General features: G+C 47.4%; 1 protein-coding gene across 6 annotated transcripts in view; it reads left to right on the top strand.

The window, feature by feature from the left end:
• The window catches only part of JSRP1 (junctional sarcoplasmic reticulum protein 1), a 70,007-nt gene that overhangs the window by 37,743 nt on the left and 17,173 nt on the right, over positions 1 to 15,091 (top strand). For all 6 annotated transcript variants that reach the window (XM_054979419.1, XM_054979418.1, XM_054979417.1 and 3 more), the window contains 2 exons: positions 8,986 to 9,105; positions 10,788 to 10,828. In XM_054979419.1, coding sequence (XP_054835394.1) covers positions 9,003 to 9,105; positions 10,788 to 10,828 — 144 coding nt within the window. In that variant the 5' untranslated portion in view covers positions 8,986 to 9,002. The remainder of the gene's footprint in view (positions 1 to 8,985; positions 9,106 to 10,787; positions 10,829 to 15,091) is intronic.

The following is a 15,091-nucleotide window of genomic DNA, read 5'->3' as shown; positions in this document are numbered from 1 at the left end:
CACTTGCTAAAGGAGTGGTGCCTGACAGCAGTCCCTTGGGGGTTGTATTCGAGTATTTGTGCCACTTGCGTGGCCTGGGCTTGAAGGTGTCCTCCCTCAAGGTCCACCTGGCAGCGATATCAGCTGCTCACACCCGAGTTGAGGGTGCTACAGTGTTTTCTCACCCACAATCCCGCCAGTTCCTTAAGGGCATGTACAATCTTTACCCACCTGTGTCGGCGCCAGTGCCTCAGTGGTCACTGTCTTTGGTGCTCTCACGTCTCATGTTGCCTCCGTTTGAACCTATGGCTACATGCCCCTTGGATATGCTATCCTACAAGGTAGCATTCTTGGTGGCCGTCACGTCGGCCAGGAGGGTCAGTGAGCTGTCTGCACTGCGGTCTGACCCCCCTTTTCTTGTGTTTCATCCCAACAAGGTGGTCCTGCATCCCTGCCTCGGGTTCCTGCCCAAGGTGGTGTCCGCCTTCCACCTCTCGCAGGATATCTCACTGCCTGCATTTTTTCCTCAACCTTCCTCTAAGGGGGAAAAGGCCCTTCATTCCCTAGACTTGAAGAGGGCCCTAGCCTATTACCTGGATAGGACGAAGGAATTCCGCTCCTGTCCTCACCTGTTTGTATGTTTTGGGGCCAAGGACAAGGGTAGCAGGGCTTCCTCACAGACCCTGTCTAGGTGGATTGTGACGGCCATTAGCAAGGCCTATTCCCTGGCAGGGGTGGCTTGCCCGCTCCATGTCAGAGCCCACTCCACGCGGTCCCAAGCATCCTCTTCGGCACTCCTCAGGGGGGTGCCCCTGGTTAACATTTGTAAAGCAGCCACATGGTCCTCTGCAGACACCTTTGTCAGGCATTACGCCGTTGATGTCAATGCGGAGCAGGATGTATCTGTGGCCAAGGCTGTCTTACACTCCCTTTTTTCCTGAGGGAGTTTTGGAATGACTTTCTTGGCGTACCTGCTGGGTACCCTTGAGTGAAAGTGTGTATATATGTGCCTGGGGGTGTGTATATATGTAAATATTGAATATTTATGTGTCCTTACACAGTTTCTTTTACATAGATGTATATATGCATATCTATTTATTGTTGTTCTTGTTTGTTCAATAAATTGTGTTGGACTTCACCCCCGCCTTCCTTATTGTGTGAAGCTTGGTACACTCCCATGTGTGGAGGCACAGAAGAACGAAGATGAAAACAGGGTTAACATACCTGTAACTTATGTTCATCGAGTTCTTCTGTGCTGACACACAACCCTCCCTCCTACCCCGCTGTGAACTCCAATGCACAATACTGTGATGGCTGTAACGGATATTGGTGTTTTTAAGGTGTTATGGCTGAAGTGTGTTGGTCAAGCGGCGGCAAAGGAGAACTGAGGGAAGGGGCCGTTGGTCGCTGTAGGATCACGTGACCGTTTGGGCGGGAAGACGGTCGCTGAGGCGCGCGACAAACGGCCCCTTCGGAGCCTTGGAAGCTCTAGAAAATTCTCCGGCAGCTGGCCTGCGCCTGCGCAGTCCCCATGTGTGTCAGCACAGAAGAACTCGATGAACATAAGTTACAGGTATGTTAACCCTGTTTTTCTAGTCCTTCTGAATGAACAAACAAGGCCCTATGGATCGCCATCTCCAAGGTGGGAAATTCCTGGAGATTTGGGAGAAGAGGCTGGGGGTGGGTGATGAGAGCCCTTAGTGGGGTACGACACCATAAAGTCCATCTTCCTAACCAGCCATTTACTCTGGGGGAATTGACCTCTGGAGTCTCTGGAGGTCAGTTGTAATTCTGAGAGATTTCCAGGCTGGTAATCTTTCTGTTTGGTGGTGGCTGAGCAGGACTTTTTGTGGTTATCAAAGGGGCTTTGGTGCCCTGGATTGTACAGTAACCCCCTCCCACCTTGTGGCTAGAAGAACTTGAACAAATTTTGCAAGATAGGTCCATTCTGTGTAATCTTTTTGGAATGCAGAATGCAGAGTGGGCTAAGGTTCAGCCAGACTCCAACATTACCTCCGAATGCAGTGGCTGGGAAAGAGAGAGTGAAGTCCACAACAGGTGGACGGGGCTGACGTCCTTACAGAAACATCTGCTGAATCAGTGATTCCCGCCCCTGCTAAATGAGCCCATGGCCCTTCCCTTAAAAATAGGGGTAGGCATCTTGTAACTTGTGGTGCTTTCATACCTGTTTACAGTCTTGAAGATTTGTTTTAAAATCTAATTTTCTAGCCTCATAGTTATAAAGAGCTTTTTTTTTTTGAAATGTAGTACCAATAGTAAATCTTGGGATGAACCCCTAAGTGATATTCCAGGTCCTAACCACTAGGTATTTTCTGCAGATTTTCTACAGGAAGCATTTAGCTGTATTGCATTAGTGGGTTTCTATATCCTTAAACGATGCCTCTCCCAACTAAACTAAACTCTCCCAAATTTTTTGTTTAGGGCCAAGCAAGTAGCAAGCTCATTACACACATTGGTACTTTTTAGTGGTTAGGAAATGCTATCCTTCCTCAATCCTCTGCCTCCTCCCACTTTGAAATGTGCAGCTTTTTTGAGAGATACTCATAGAGCGCCTAACTGGCTATGCTATGCCCCCCTTCCCCCATCATATCCCACAAGCTCCACCCTGAGCTTATGAGGCTCACTGAAACTGGGAACTTCCATCAGTGGAAGCTCCACACCCTGCCCATATTGGGAAGCCTAAAGTACTCTGTGGAGTACTAATAAGAGAATGATAAATGGCACTTCGCAGACCTGTGGAGTTTGTAAGTGTGCGACAGATCACCACACCTGCTACAGCATATGAATTTTCTTCAGCTTACCACGTTGTGGCCATGTAGGGAGGGGGGAAAACACATTTGATAACCACATTAATATTCGATTTATATACCACTCTTCAGGACAACTTAACACCCACTCATAGCAGTTTACAAAGGATGTTATTATTATCCTCACAACAATCACGGGGGCCGTTTTCACACTGCTTACCGGCCACGGAACATCATGCCGAGCTCCCAGAATGACAGCGTCTTCCTGGTGTGATTTTGCACGAGAACTGCCGGTAAGCAGTGTGAAAATGGCCCTTGTGAGGTGGGTGGGGCTGAGAGAGCTCTGGAAGAGCTGTGACTGGCCCAAGGTCACCCAGCTGGCTTCAAGTGAAGGAGTGGGGAATCAAACCTGGTTCTTCAGATTAGAGTCCTGCTGCTCTTAACCACTACACCAAACTTGTTTAAACCCCCAGAAAAAGGCATACTGGGTTGCTCCAGTCTAGTGGGTCATGAGTAGACATGGGCACGAATGGGAAAAAAACCCGAACATCCTGTTCGTTGTTCGGTGCCATCCACGAACAACGAACAACGAACAACGAACATGGACATGTTTGTTGTTCATTGTTCGTGGGGGCCAGAACCCACCCCCACCCTGCTTAGTCCCCCATCCCCTCAAACCCACTTACCTGACCCTTTAAAGATCCCTTTAAATGATCAGCTGGCAGGCAGCAGGGGGGGATTCCCCCCTGCCAGCTGATCGTTTAAAGGGCCATTTCCTGCCACGTGCAAGGGGCAGGGCCCTTTAAACACCCCACAAACTGACCTTCCCAATGTCCAATATCCACCAAATTTGCAGGGGACATAGTCCTCACTGTCCTCTGAAGACCCCTCAAGTTTTAGAGAGATTGCACCCCGGGAAAGGCATGATCCATGGGTCTCCCCATTGGCTGTCATTTTCTCTTCACAGCGGCAAAAAGGGGACTCTCTGCTGGAAGTACTTTGAAGGGTTAAAGCCAGAAGGAATGCCAGAAAGCGTTCAGACAGAGTTCAGTCCCTCCTTGCCTCCGGTTGCCAAGGGGATTGATTGCAAAATGGCTGCCGAAGGCAACGAACGAGGCTTTTAAGGACCACCTGTTCGTTTAGGATGGGGCCTCACGAACAGCTTGTTCAAGAACAGCAGATTAGGTTGTTCGTGGTTTTTTTCTGTCTGTAATGCTGTTCGTGCCCATGTCTAGTCATGAGAAAGAAATGAAATAACTTAAGGCTTCTGGGAGCTCCCCAGACACAAAGGAAAGCTCCCAGAATCTAATCAATCTCTGAATGAGACCCTGCTCCTATCTTTGCTTCCTTCCAACCAGCTTCCACTGGGACAGATGACTGTAGCCAGTTCCACGTGGTGATGTTTTCCTGTGGTTTCCATTTTTGCTGCAGCTTCCAAAGCAGGAAAGCAGCCACAGGGCTTCCACGTGGTGGGCTTACCCACATTTTCCATGCCCAAGTCCTCAAAGCAGCCATCCCGCCCCCCATCAGAGCCATATTTTTTAAAAAATCGATAATTGACATATCGATATGTTGTGGAGTTGTTTTCCATTGCCCCAGAAGGTAAGGCCAGAAGTAACAGGTTGAAATTAAACCAAAAGAGTTTTCAACTAAAGATTAGGAAGAACTTCCTGACAGAGCAGTCCCACAGTGGAACAGGCTTCCTCGGAAGGTGGTGGGCTTTCCTTCTTTGGAGGTTTTTAAGCAGAGTCTGGATGGCCATCTGACGGCAATGCTGATTCTGTGGACCTGGCAGATCATGAGAGGGAGGGCAGGAAGGGTTACGTCAGTGCCCCCTTCTTACATGCCCGAGGTAAGGCCAATTGCTGCTTTGGGATCAGATGGCAATTTCCCCCAGGCCAGTTTGGCTAGGGATCCTGACAGTGTTTTGCCATCTTCTGGGCATGGAGCAGGGGACACTGCTGTGTGTGTTGGGGAGGAGGTAGTTGTGAATTTCCTGCATTGTGCAGGGGGTTGGACTAGATGACCCTGGAGGTCCCTTCCAACCCTATGATTCTATATACCATTATATCAATATCTCAATTACCAATTTTTAAAAAGAAACCCTCCAGGGTGCCACAGGGAACGTCATGGCCTCCTTTGACCAACTCAGTGACTCAGAGTCCTCAAGGGAAGAGCCCGAAGAGCCGAGGCCATTGGGACTGGTGAGAACAGGGAGGGTCTAACACTGCTGAGGCACCGGCTGACAATTTGCCAGCAGCGCCAGAGGCCTTCCTGGGAGACCTCCCTGCTGGCGCTTGAGATAGTCATCAGGCTTCTACTGAGCAGGTCTCAGCCCGCGGGCTTGCAGCCCCCTTCCCACTCAGCAGGAACAGCAACAGCAGAAGGCTCAGGCGGAGATGGTCCAAAGGAGACAAAAGGCCAGGCTGGCTACATGTAACCCCACCCCAGAGCAGCGCAGTGAGGGAGGATCCTGGCCAAAGCACAGCATAAATGAGCCTGATTAACTCCTAGCTTCTTTAGGATGAGGCGGGAAGGCTGCCTCGTTGGATCAACAGGTCCACTAGGCGCAAGCTTTGTGCTTTGGCTCTTTGCTTCCAGATCACCTACACTTCCAGGTCTCCCTAGCCAGGCCTTACTCCAGGGGGCACTTGACCAGGACAACCTGCAGAGCTCAAGACAGGGAGGGAGAACAGCAGAGGGGACTAGGGCAGCCAAAATAGCACCATTGTGGGTGAGACTGTAGTCTCACAGTAGTCATCTCAGCTTTCCTGTGATCTTTTCCAAAACATTGCAGCAAAGTAGGTTCGGCAAAGGTGGCAGGATGGACAGGAGATCCCAGGAGGTCAAGGCAATGCTGTGAGGAAGTGGGAGGGGGCACTCTTCCCGGTAGCATCCATACCAGGGCAAATAACCTGTGTGTAAATGACCACAGATCATGTCTCTGCATCACGTGTGATCATCTCCTTTTCAAGGCTGCAGCTCAGCAGAGAAGAGGCTTCCTGTCGCATCTCTGCATGACTATTCTGTCCTGGCTTCCTTCCAAACCATCTCTTCATTTTCTAATGTGCATATGTTCTGTCAAGTTGCAAGCAACTTACGGCGACCCCCCATAAGAGGTTTCTAAGACAAATGAGGAGTAGAGGTGGTTTGCCATTGCCTTCCTCTGCAGAGACTTCCTTGTTGGTCCCCCATCCAATCACAGACCCTGCTTAGCTTCCAAGATCGGGCCATGCCATGCTGCCTTCCCTTCTTTCTTTCTCTTACATGCTCTAAAAGTAAACCTTTTCCACGTAGAAGAGCAGGGCTTTTTTTCAGCTGGAATGTGGTGGAATGGAGTTCCGGCACCTTTTGAAAATGGTCACATGGCCGGTGGCCCCGCCCCCTGATCTCCAGACAGAGGGGAGTTGAGATTGCCCTCCGCGCCATGTGGCGCGGAGGGCAATCTAAACTCCCCTCTGTCTGGAGATCAGGGGGCGGGGCCACCGGCCATGTGACCATTTTCGCCTAGGGCGAGTCAAACTTTTAAAAACTACCCCCTTGTTCCAGCTGACCCAATGTGACATCATTGTGTGCTCCTGAGTTCCACCACCTCTTTTCCCAGAAAAAAAGCCCTGTAGAAGAGTAATGCGTGGCCATTAATTTTGGTAGACTTGCATTTATTTGGAAGTTTCTGTTCCAAATAAGTAGGTTTGCTGCTCTCTCCTTCCGTTTCCTCTTTACAACGTCATGTCTAAACGCTTTATTTTTCATCCAGCTTTTTTATCTCCATTCAGTCTGACCCCTCACCAGTTTTAGAAGAGGAATCAGTTTATTCAAACTCTACGCTTTTCTTTTAAGAGTCTGAATGTCTCAGAGTGCGTGTTTAGGAGAAGCAATATCAAACACCCTTAAACAGTCATCGAATTTCCCACCAGCGCTTCATTCACACTTAAAGAACTCAAACCAAAGCCCTGGTTTGTGCAGTCAGCGTTAAAAATCCCACCGCGGTTTTCTAAGAATAGGGGTATGAAACCTGGTATCCTGGACTTCTTCCAAGCTGGGTAACACCATCCCAATTCCCTGAGCCCCCTCGTTCCCTAACAGTTGTTACGAGATGTAAGGGACTGCTTCTGACACCACTCCATCCACCAGGCTTATGTGTTGCTTCTGTCGGCTGCATTCTCAGCTGTACGTATGACAATCTCTGCCCCGGGAACAGGGGCTGCCAACTAGCAGACGGAGGGGTGGCGTGGGTCCCCCCTCCCCGTATTGGCACCGGTTTTTCTTCCTGTCTGCCAAAATATCCTTTCAGTTTCCCTCAGGAAGCTTCATAGTCTGTCTATTTCAGTTTTATTCAACCCCCACCCACCCCCGGCACCCAACATGGTGCTCTCCGCCTTCATTTTATTCTCATTACCAGCCTGTGAGCCAGAGAAGGCCGGCCGGCCCAAGAGCACCTAGGACGCTTCACGGCTGAGTTGGGATCCCCCCAATCCTTGGCTGACACTGTACCTATTCATTTACGTAGTTAAATAAATAACCCCCCCCCACACACACACACACTTCCTCCACAAAAGGCAGCTTACAGGTTTAAAAACCAATGCAGACAATAAGCAGGTATCAATCACTATTTTTTAAAAATAAAAGATTGGAAGCCTTGGTAAATAAGTATATCTTTTAGAAGTGCCAGAAACTTAGCGCATTCAGTGCCAGCTGAATGTCTGTTGGAAGGGAGTTTTGTTATCAAGGTGCCTCCACAGAAAAGGCCCTGTCTCACATGACCCACCTACCTTAAATCACATAAGGGTGGCACATGGGGTAGGGCTTCAGCTACTACTTCCAACTACCTCAGAGTGTTTAGAAAGTCAATATTGTATTGTTGACACCTTCCCCCAAGAAGTTAGAATGCTGCTGAATATTCTATTTCAGTAGCTCAACTTGTACCTGCAGAATATGAACACTGACAGGAAAGCAAGAGGCTTTTTAGCCTTTTACATATTTTAAGATAAGCAAGAATGTTAACATGGGCTGTAAGCATGAGGAGAGGATTCTTCTTTTCTCTCACTACTGACATGGACACAGAGGCATTTGCATTGGCAATGGAGCACTCACACAGGAGTTTTCTCTGCGCTTTTCTCTATTAGCGCCAATTTCCCTGTATGTTCCCCTTCTAAAACTGCTAGACATTTTTCTGGCTTAAAAAAAAAGTAGTTTCTAGACTTCAGCAATATTATGTTAAAAGCAGCAGTCACCAGTATCTACTAGTTCTTCTGAATTCCCAGCCAGTTTGGTGTAGTGGTTAAGAGTGCAGGACTCTAGTCTGGAGAGCCGGGTTTGACTCCCCACTCCTCCACTTGAAGCCAGCTGGGTGACCTTGAGTCAGTTACAGCTTTCTCAGAGCTCTCTCAGCCCCACCCACCTCACAGGAGGATTGTTGTTGTGGGGATAATAATGACATACTTTGTAAACCGCTCTGAGTGGGTGTTAAGTCATCCTGAAGGACAGTATACAAATTGAATGTTGTTGTTGTTGTTGTTGTTGTTTTAGAAGTACATCTAGACTTTTTCGTTGTGGAATTTTAAGGGGAAATGTGTATTTCTCCAACAGAAAAGAGTAAGAGACATCTCTTTTAAAATTTAAACTGGAGGTTCAAAGCAGTTAGTAGATCATGGTTACTGTAACTAGATTGTCATAAGCTTATAACTGACTAGCAATTTTTTAAAAGCCAGGATCTACTTAGGTGGAAAACAGTGCCAGTGTGGCTAGGACCTTCAAAAATTTGTACACGTAGCATGCAAATGCACTTTGACCACAACCTTTCCATAAAGATTGTGGCTGTTTTCACACTGCTTACCGGCCACGGAACATCGCGCCAAGCTCCCGGAACGACAGCGTCTTCCTGGCACGATTTCGCGCGAGAACTGCCGTTCTCATGTAAAATTATGCCAGAAAGATGCTGTCGTTCCGGGAGCTTGGCGTGAGGTTCCGTGGCCGGTAAGCAGTGTGAAAACGGCTTGTGTAAAACCAGGTTTAGGAAAGACAGGAGCAAATAAAGGGGAAAGTGGAAGATCAGGGGATGATGCTCTTAAAAACACCTCTACAGCTGGAATGCTAAACCAGAGCAAAACTTGCGGGCAGAAGCAACCATACGTGGTTTTTCACTTGCACGGGGTGATGGTGGTGGTGAAGAAGGTAACCAGCTGTGACTGGTGATTTTTTTAAAAAATCTGTTTCTTATCTTGTTGTGTTTTGCAAGAATCCCAAGAAGGTGATATGGCCACAGGACCCTGTGAGGTACTGGAAAGAAATGAGGAGTGCCCAGATTCTGTAAACGGACTGTCAGTTCAGCAACAGTTGAAAGAGGACAGAAAAGAAGGTACTTTTTACATTTTCTGAACGTAACTTTAGGATTGCCAGCACCTTCTTTCTGGCAGGGTTCCTGGGCCTCTTCCATCCTTCCTAGAGAACACTTTGCTGTTGGATTTCTGACCTGTAGTTGCTGAAGGAGAAGGAGCCTTGCTGGAAACAAGATAGCAATCAAAGGCATCCTCCCATAAAACTGCCTGTAATGATTTCAAGTAAATGTGTGCATGTATCTTTAAATGCTTGGTGTGGGATAGGTGAAGAGTAGGGGTGAAAGAGAGGGATGAGTGAGTGATATGACTGGTTGATGACTGAGTTTGAGTGGAGTGAATGCAGTTTGAGACTGACAGTGCAGAGAGAAAAGTTTCAATCAGAAGAAAGCAGGCTAGCTGTGTGCTGCCTGAGTATACTGAAGTATTCATGAGAGAAATATAACCTGTGTGGAACCTGAACTGAGCATGTTTGTGAAAGGACACTCAGTCAGGGAAAGAGAGGCCAGCTGTGTGCTGCCTGAGAAGGTTTAATATTTCTGTGAATGAGAGTCAGAGAGGCTAGCTGTGTGCTGCCTGAGGAGTTTAAAGCATTTCTGTAAGAAATATTGAGTTAGAGAAAGAGGCTAACTGTGTGTGAAGCCTTACAAGAGATCTGTGTGAATGAGAGCAAATGAAGTAACATTAAGAACCAAGAACTACTTTTATGAAACCGATACGCTTCTTGACTAAATAAAAGTTTATTTTATTTTGTTATATCCCAGAGTAGCTGTCATTGCTATATCCCATTCCTATCCTCAGGGCCACATAGAACCACGAAGGAGCCTGACGCTTGGGAACGTCACCAAAAGGGAAAACTTAAATAAAAAATATTGGAATACAATATTCCTGGTGGCAGCAAACTACCCAGAGGGTGTTAAGGGAAAGATTAAAAGCAAAATCGACCCTAGAGAAAGTAAGGGTCATAACACTGCCCTTGGATTTAAAAACACCCTGAAATTCTAGACACACACATCCACGTTTTTCACCCACATGGATCACTGAAGAATAATATTACCAGAGAACCAGGGAAAAAACCCCAAAAAGTCCCTATCCATTTCCACTATGATCCTTGATTTATTTATTTTTATTAAACTTTTTAACTCCACTTTCCCACCTGAATGGCATCCTTAAGGCAACAAATGTAAAAACATTAAAACGTCTGAACAGGATTTAAAAGAATATATTAAATAATTCATAAAACAGAGAAACTCACAACACCAAAACCAGGGAGGAAGGCCAATAAACAGTTGTCGGTAGGGTTGCCAGTTCCAGGTTGGGAAATTCCTGGAGATTTTGGGGGTGGAGCCTGAAGAGGGCGGGGTTTTGGAAGGGGAGGGATTTCAGCAGGGAATATAATGCCGTAGATTCCACCCTCCAAAGCAGCCATTTTCTCCAGGGGAGCTGATCTCTATGGTCTGGAGATCTCCAGGCCCTACCTGGAGGATGGCCACCCTAGTTATTGGGGATATGCCAAACAAAACACAAAAGTCTTCACCTGCCAGCAGAAGACGATGATAGGGGGAGGGAGTTCAAAAGTTTTGGCAACATGACTAAGAAGGCATTTTGTCCAGTTGTCACTCACCTATCCTTAGATAGTGGGGGCATCCGAAGTATGGCCTCCAAAGATGACATTAAATTTTGTTTGTCTGTGTTTTTTAATCAGATGCCAAGCCAAATAAAGAAGAGGTAAATGGCACCCCAAATGTAAGTACCCCACCTTTTCGTGATGTTTTAAAACTGGTCCCTACCAAACGAACTCTGTCCTGATAGTCTGAGGTTTGTGTTTCGAAGGGGCTTCACTTACAGAATAGAAAGGGCTGGAGAAACAGCAATAGAATTGGTGGGAGTGGATGGTTTTTTTGGCTTAGCCAACAGTCAAAGATGACTCGAGCTTTCCAAGCATCACACAGCACATACAATTGCCTTATGCTGAATCAGACTGTTGACCCCTCTAGCCTGATGACATTTTGTCTATTGGGCAGCTGTTCTCCTCCAGGCAGAGAAACACCTGCTACTGGAGACCCTCTAACTGCGGATGGATGGCAGGAACTAAACGCAGGGCATCTGCAGGCAAAGCACGTGCTGCTTGACTGAGCTGTGCTCCAAACCAATCATGTGGAGTGAAACGCAGATATCCTTGTGCAGAATTCGGCCGTTGCTCCCTCTCGCTCACTATGGAGTCATCATCTGGCTGTGTTCCAGGGTCTCAGGCTGAGAACGACCTCTCTCTCCATCCAAAATCCTTTTAATGGAAAAGGCCAGGGATTGAACCCTGGACCTTCTTCAGGCAAAGTGTGTGCTCTGGCAAGGAGAATTTTTCCAAAGGTTCTGTGAAAAAATGGTTACATCTTTAAGCAGCTGCTGGTCCACCTGAGGATATCACCTCATTGATTTTGTTCTTCTCCCACATGTGTGTGGGGGGGGGACGGAGTTCCGGAACCTCTTGAAAATGGTCACGTGGGCTGGTGCCCCCCCCCTGATCTCCAGACAGATGGGAGTTGAGATTGCCCTCCGTGCCACCGAGTGGCGCGGAGGGCAATCTCAACTCCCCTCTGTCTGGAGATCAGGGGGCGGGGCCACCAGCCCACGTGACCATTTTATCCAAGGGCAACCCACTGAGTTCCACCACCTCTTTCCCCAGAAAAAAAGCCCTGGTGATAATCCAATCACTAACATGTTGCACTTCCATTGCAGTTCTGACCAAGCCCAGTCATGCCCCTGGCTAGAACCAAGCAAGGCTGTTCACATTCTGTAATGGCAGTGCAAAATTTATATTGGGTGCAATTTTTTTAAAAAAAATTAGCTTCAGGTCCTTAAGAAAGCCATGATACACGTTTGAAAGAATTTGGACACTACTGAAGGACAGATGACAGAGGAGGGGCAGAGCACAATGACCGAATGCTCTCAAGCAGCTGCAAAAATTTTTCCAGCTGTGTTACCTGAGATCCCTTATGTGACAATCGCCAGTGCCAGAGACTGAACCCTTCACCAGATACATGCAAGACAGGAGTTCAGCCACTGAACTATGGCCCATCTTGTGCTCTGCATAATTCCATTCCCCTGCCCAGAATTCACAGAAGCAGAATTACTTAGCAGAATTTAGGTTGCATATACAGTGCTGCTGCCTAGGGCAAGATTTTCCGTGGCAGCAGGGCCACGCTTCACATACACACAGGTGTAGGGCAGTACTTTGGAGTTCAAAGGGGTTTTTTTTGGAACTGGTAAGATAGCATAAAACGAGTAAGATAATAGAGGAACAAGAGAGAAGGAAGAATCTGCACCCGTGTCCTCTGTGCCAGTACCACCTGGTCATTTCTCTGCCATCCCTTCTGAGACTCAGATGCAGAGGAAGTGGAGCTTGACAGATGAGGAAGTAGCTCTGGGATGGGGATCGAACCCAGGGCTACCCAGTGGAGCCGGAGGAGGAGGAGGATAACTGTGCTTACATATCGCTCTTCTAGACAGATTAGTACCTCACCTAGCGCAGTGAACAAGTTAGTGTTATTATTATCTCCACAATACAGTTGGGGAACCAGGGCTGAGAGGAGTGACTTACCCAAGGCCACTCAGATCTCCTGGAGCTCAAATGATGGGCTTGGCAGATCAGAGGCAGAGGGACTGGAGCAACGCAGAATTATGGAGGCAGAGGAGGGCCCTCTTGGATCAGACAGAGAGAAAGAAGAGGTTCCACGCTGTTCAGATTGATATATACAGGTGGCAGTGCTAAAGGTAGAGCTTAGCAGATGGTGAGGAGGGGGTGAGTCCTGGTGGGATGAGGTGGAACTTTGCAACGATGGATGGTGCCTGGCTGGTCAGTCGCACAATCTGGAGCCTCAGGCTGGAGGCTGATGGACATAGAGGAGCAGATTGAAAGCCCAAAGCTTTCACGGCAAATAAAGAACAGCCTTCCAGCTCCCTTGATTCTTTCTCAAGAGACCATTGAGGAGACAGAAGGCTAGTAAAGCCCTGAAACGTCAGTCGTTGGCAGTACTATCTGGATGCCTGGTTTCTAGGCATCGGCGCCTGTTTTTTGATGATCCTTGAGCTGTGTTTGGTTCAGAACCATCCCTCCATTCCTCAGGAGATGGGGAAATGCTTGGGAGCCTGTCCAAAAATTGTTGCTGGCTGAGCTCATGGATCCGTGCTGGAGAAGGACAAACTGTACTTCTGAGCCAAATGCCAGAGGAAACCATGGGCGTGCCAGATGGTGGCTGGGCCCTCCGTTACTTTGACTTCCCTGTTGCGGTTTGAAAATTAATGTATATATTTTTAAAGTTTAAAAGTATGGGGTGGATAGTGAAAAATACAAAAGAGATGACGACCGAACAACCTGCAATTACTAAAGCACTTAATGTGAGGCAGAAAAAGAAACCAAGGACATTACAAACCCCAAGCAAGCAGGCACACGTCTATGGTCTCCTGTTCTACTAAACATACGTTTTAAAAAATTACTTCTGTTGTCCTTACAATTCGATCTGTTGAATAACAGCCTGCCCTTCCTCCAGCTCTCTCATCAGTTGCTTTAATACTTGGCATTTATTTAACATTTCCAGATATCTGATGGTGCAATCCAAAGAACTCTTTCTGGGGAGTAAGTCCTGCTGAATAGACCCGAGTAAGATTCTGAGTTGACATTAAGGATTGCTCAGTGAAGCAGTTCATACACTGTCCATGAAATCCTAAGCAGAGTTACTCCAGTCTAAGCCCATTGACTTGTCTTAAACAGAATGCCCGCGTATAAAAGTCAACAATTATTTCCAGCCCCTGTGCCAAGGCAAACTTAGTGTGCTACAAGAAATTAATCAGTGTCTCATGAGCCCTAAAGAGGTTGTCCTCTGCATCTCTACGTGATTTCCTCCTGGACTCTCTGGGTTATGTTTTTGGAAAATACCTTGCCTGCTCCATAACCAGGGCCGATTCCAGACGACTAACCTGATATAAAGGAAGAAGCGGGCACAATTTAGAAATAAAGTTTATTTCCACTCTTGGAAAGGGTTGAATGACTGTTTTGCAAAGAGGCTTGAAACAGTTCACAGTTGTATCACACAGGCTATGCGGGATACAGTCAACAGGAAAATTCTACATTTACGAGTTTAGAGACAGAGAGTAACTATCAGCTTAGAATATTGACTTTTACAAGATTGGTTTTCCTGGTTCGCTCTTCAGGAGATATACATTCCCCATGACCCAGGTTAGGTCTCTGAAGGAACACCCCCCAAGGGCCAACATTTCATTTATCCCCATTTTGATACATATCACTCCCCCCCCCCGGTAATATGGTGATTAGCTACGAGGGAAGCATCCCTGTATTTATTTTATGTTAAACTAAATGGGTTTTTCCAGCGATAGTAGAAAACACCTCTCTGTACTTACTCAGCATTGCCTATACCACACCCTGTTGCGTTGCATTTAAGGAACAGATCTGGATTCCTTCAATCCATACAGCTTCTGTACAACATTGACGAACATGACCTGTTCACGAACACGTTCGTTGTTCGTGGGGGCCAGCAGGCTCTCCTCCAGCCATCAAGATCCCTACCACACCACTCCCAGAAACCCTACCTGAGCAGGCAGTAGGAAATGTACCAATAATAAATAATAGCTTGGACCCAGAGCCTGGCAGCAGCCCTGGAACCCGAAGGGGTAGATCCCTATCCCACCACACACAAAATTCAGGCTCCAATGCACTCTCCCTGTCTCTCTCTCAAAATGCCAACAGCAGCTGTCTCTCCCTCACTGTCTGCAAAACCAGAGCTGGGAGCCCCCCTCCCCTCTGCTCTTTGCTTCCTTGTAACAAATTTGGAGCTCCACACTTGAAAAGAAGACCTGCTTATCGAGCTAAATCGGTCTTAGATTGGGGTTTCCAGGGCAACAGCAGGAGTTCAGACAGAGTTCAGGCAGTCCCTGCCTCCGGTTGCCAAGGGAATTGATTGCAGGTGCCAGATTGTCTGGTTTGACGAACAGCAA

Source organism: Eublepharis macularius, chromosome 5, assembly GCF_028583425.1.
Source record: "Eublepharis macularius isolate TG4126 chromosome 5, MPM_Emac_v1.0, whole genome shotgun sequence".
Lineage (NCBI taxonomy): Eukaryota > Metazoa > Chordata > Lepidosauria > Squamata > Eublepharidae > Eublepharis > Eublepharis macularius.
Note: the sequence above shows the minus strand (reverse complement) of the source record. Positions and strands in the feature narration are given on the sequence as shown.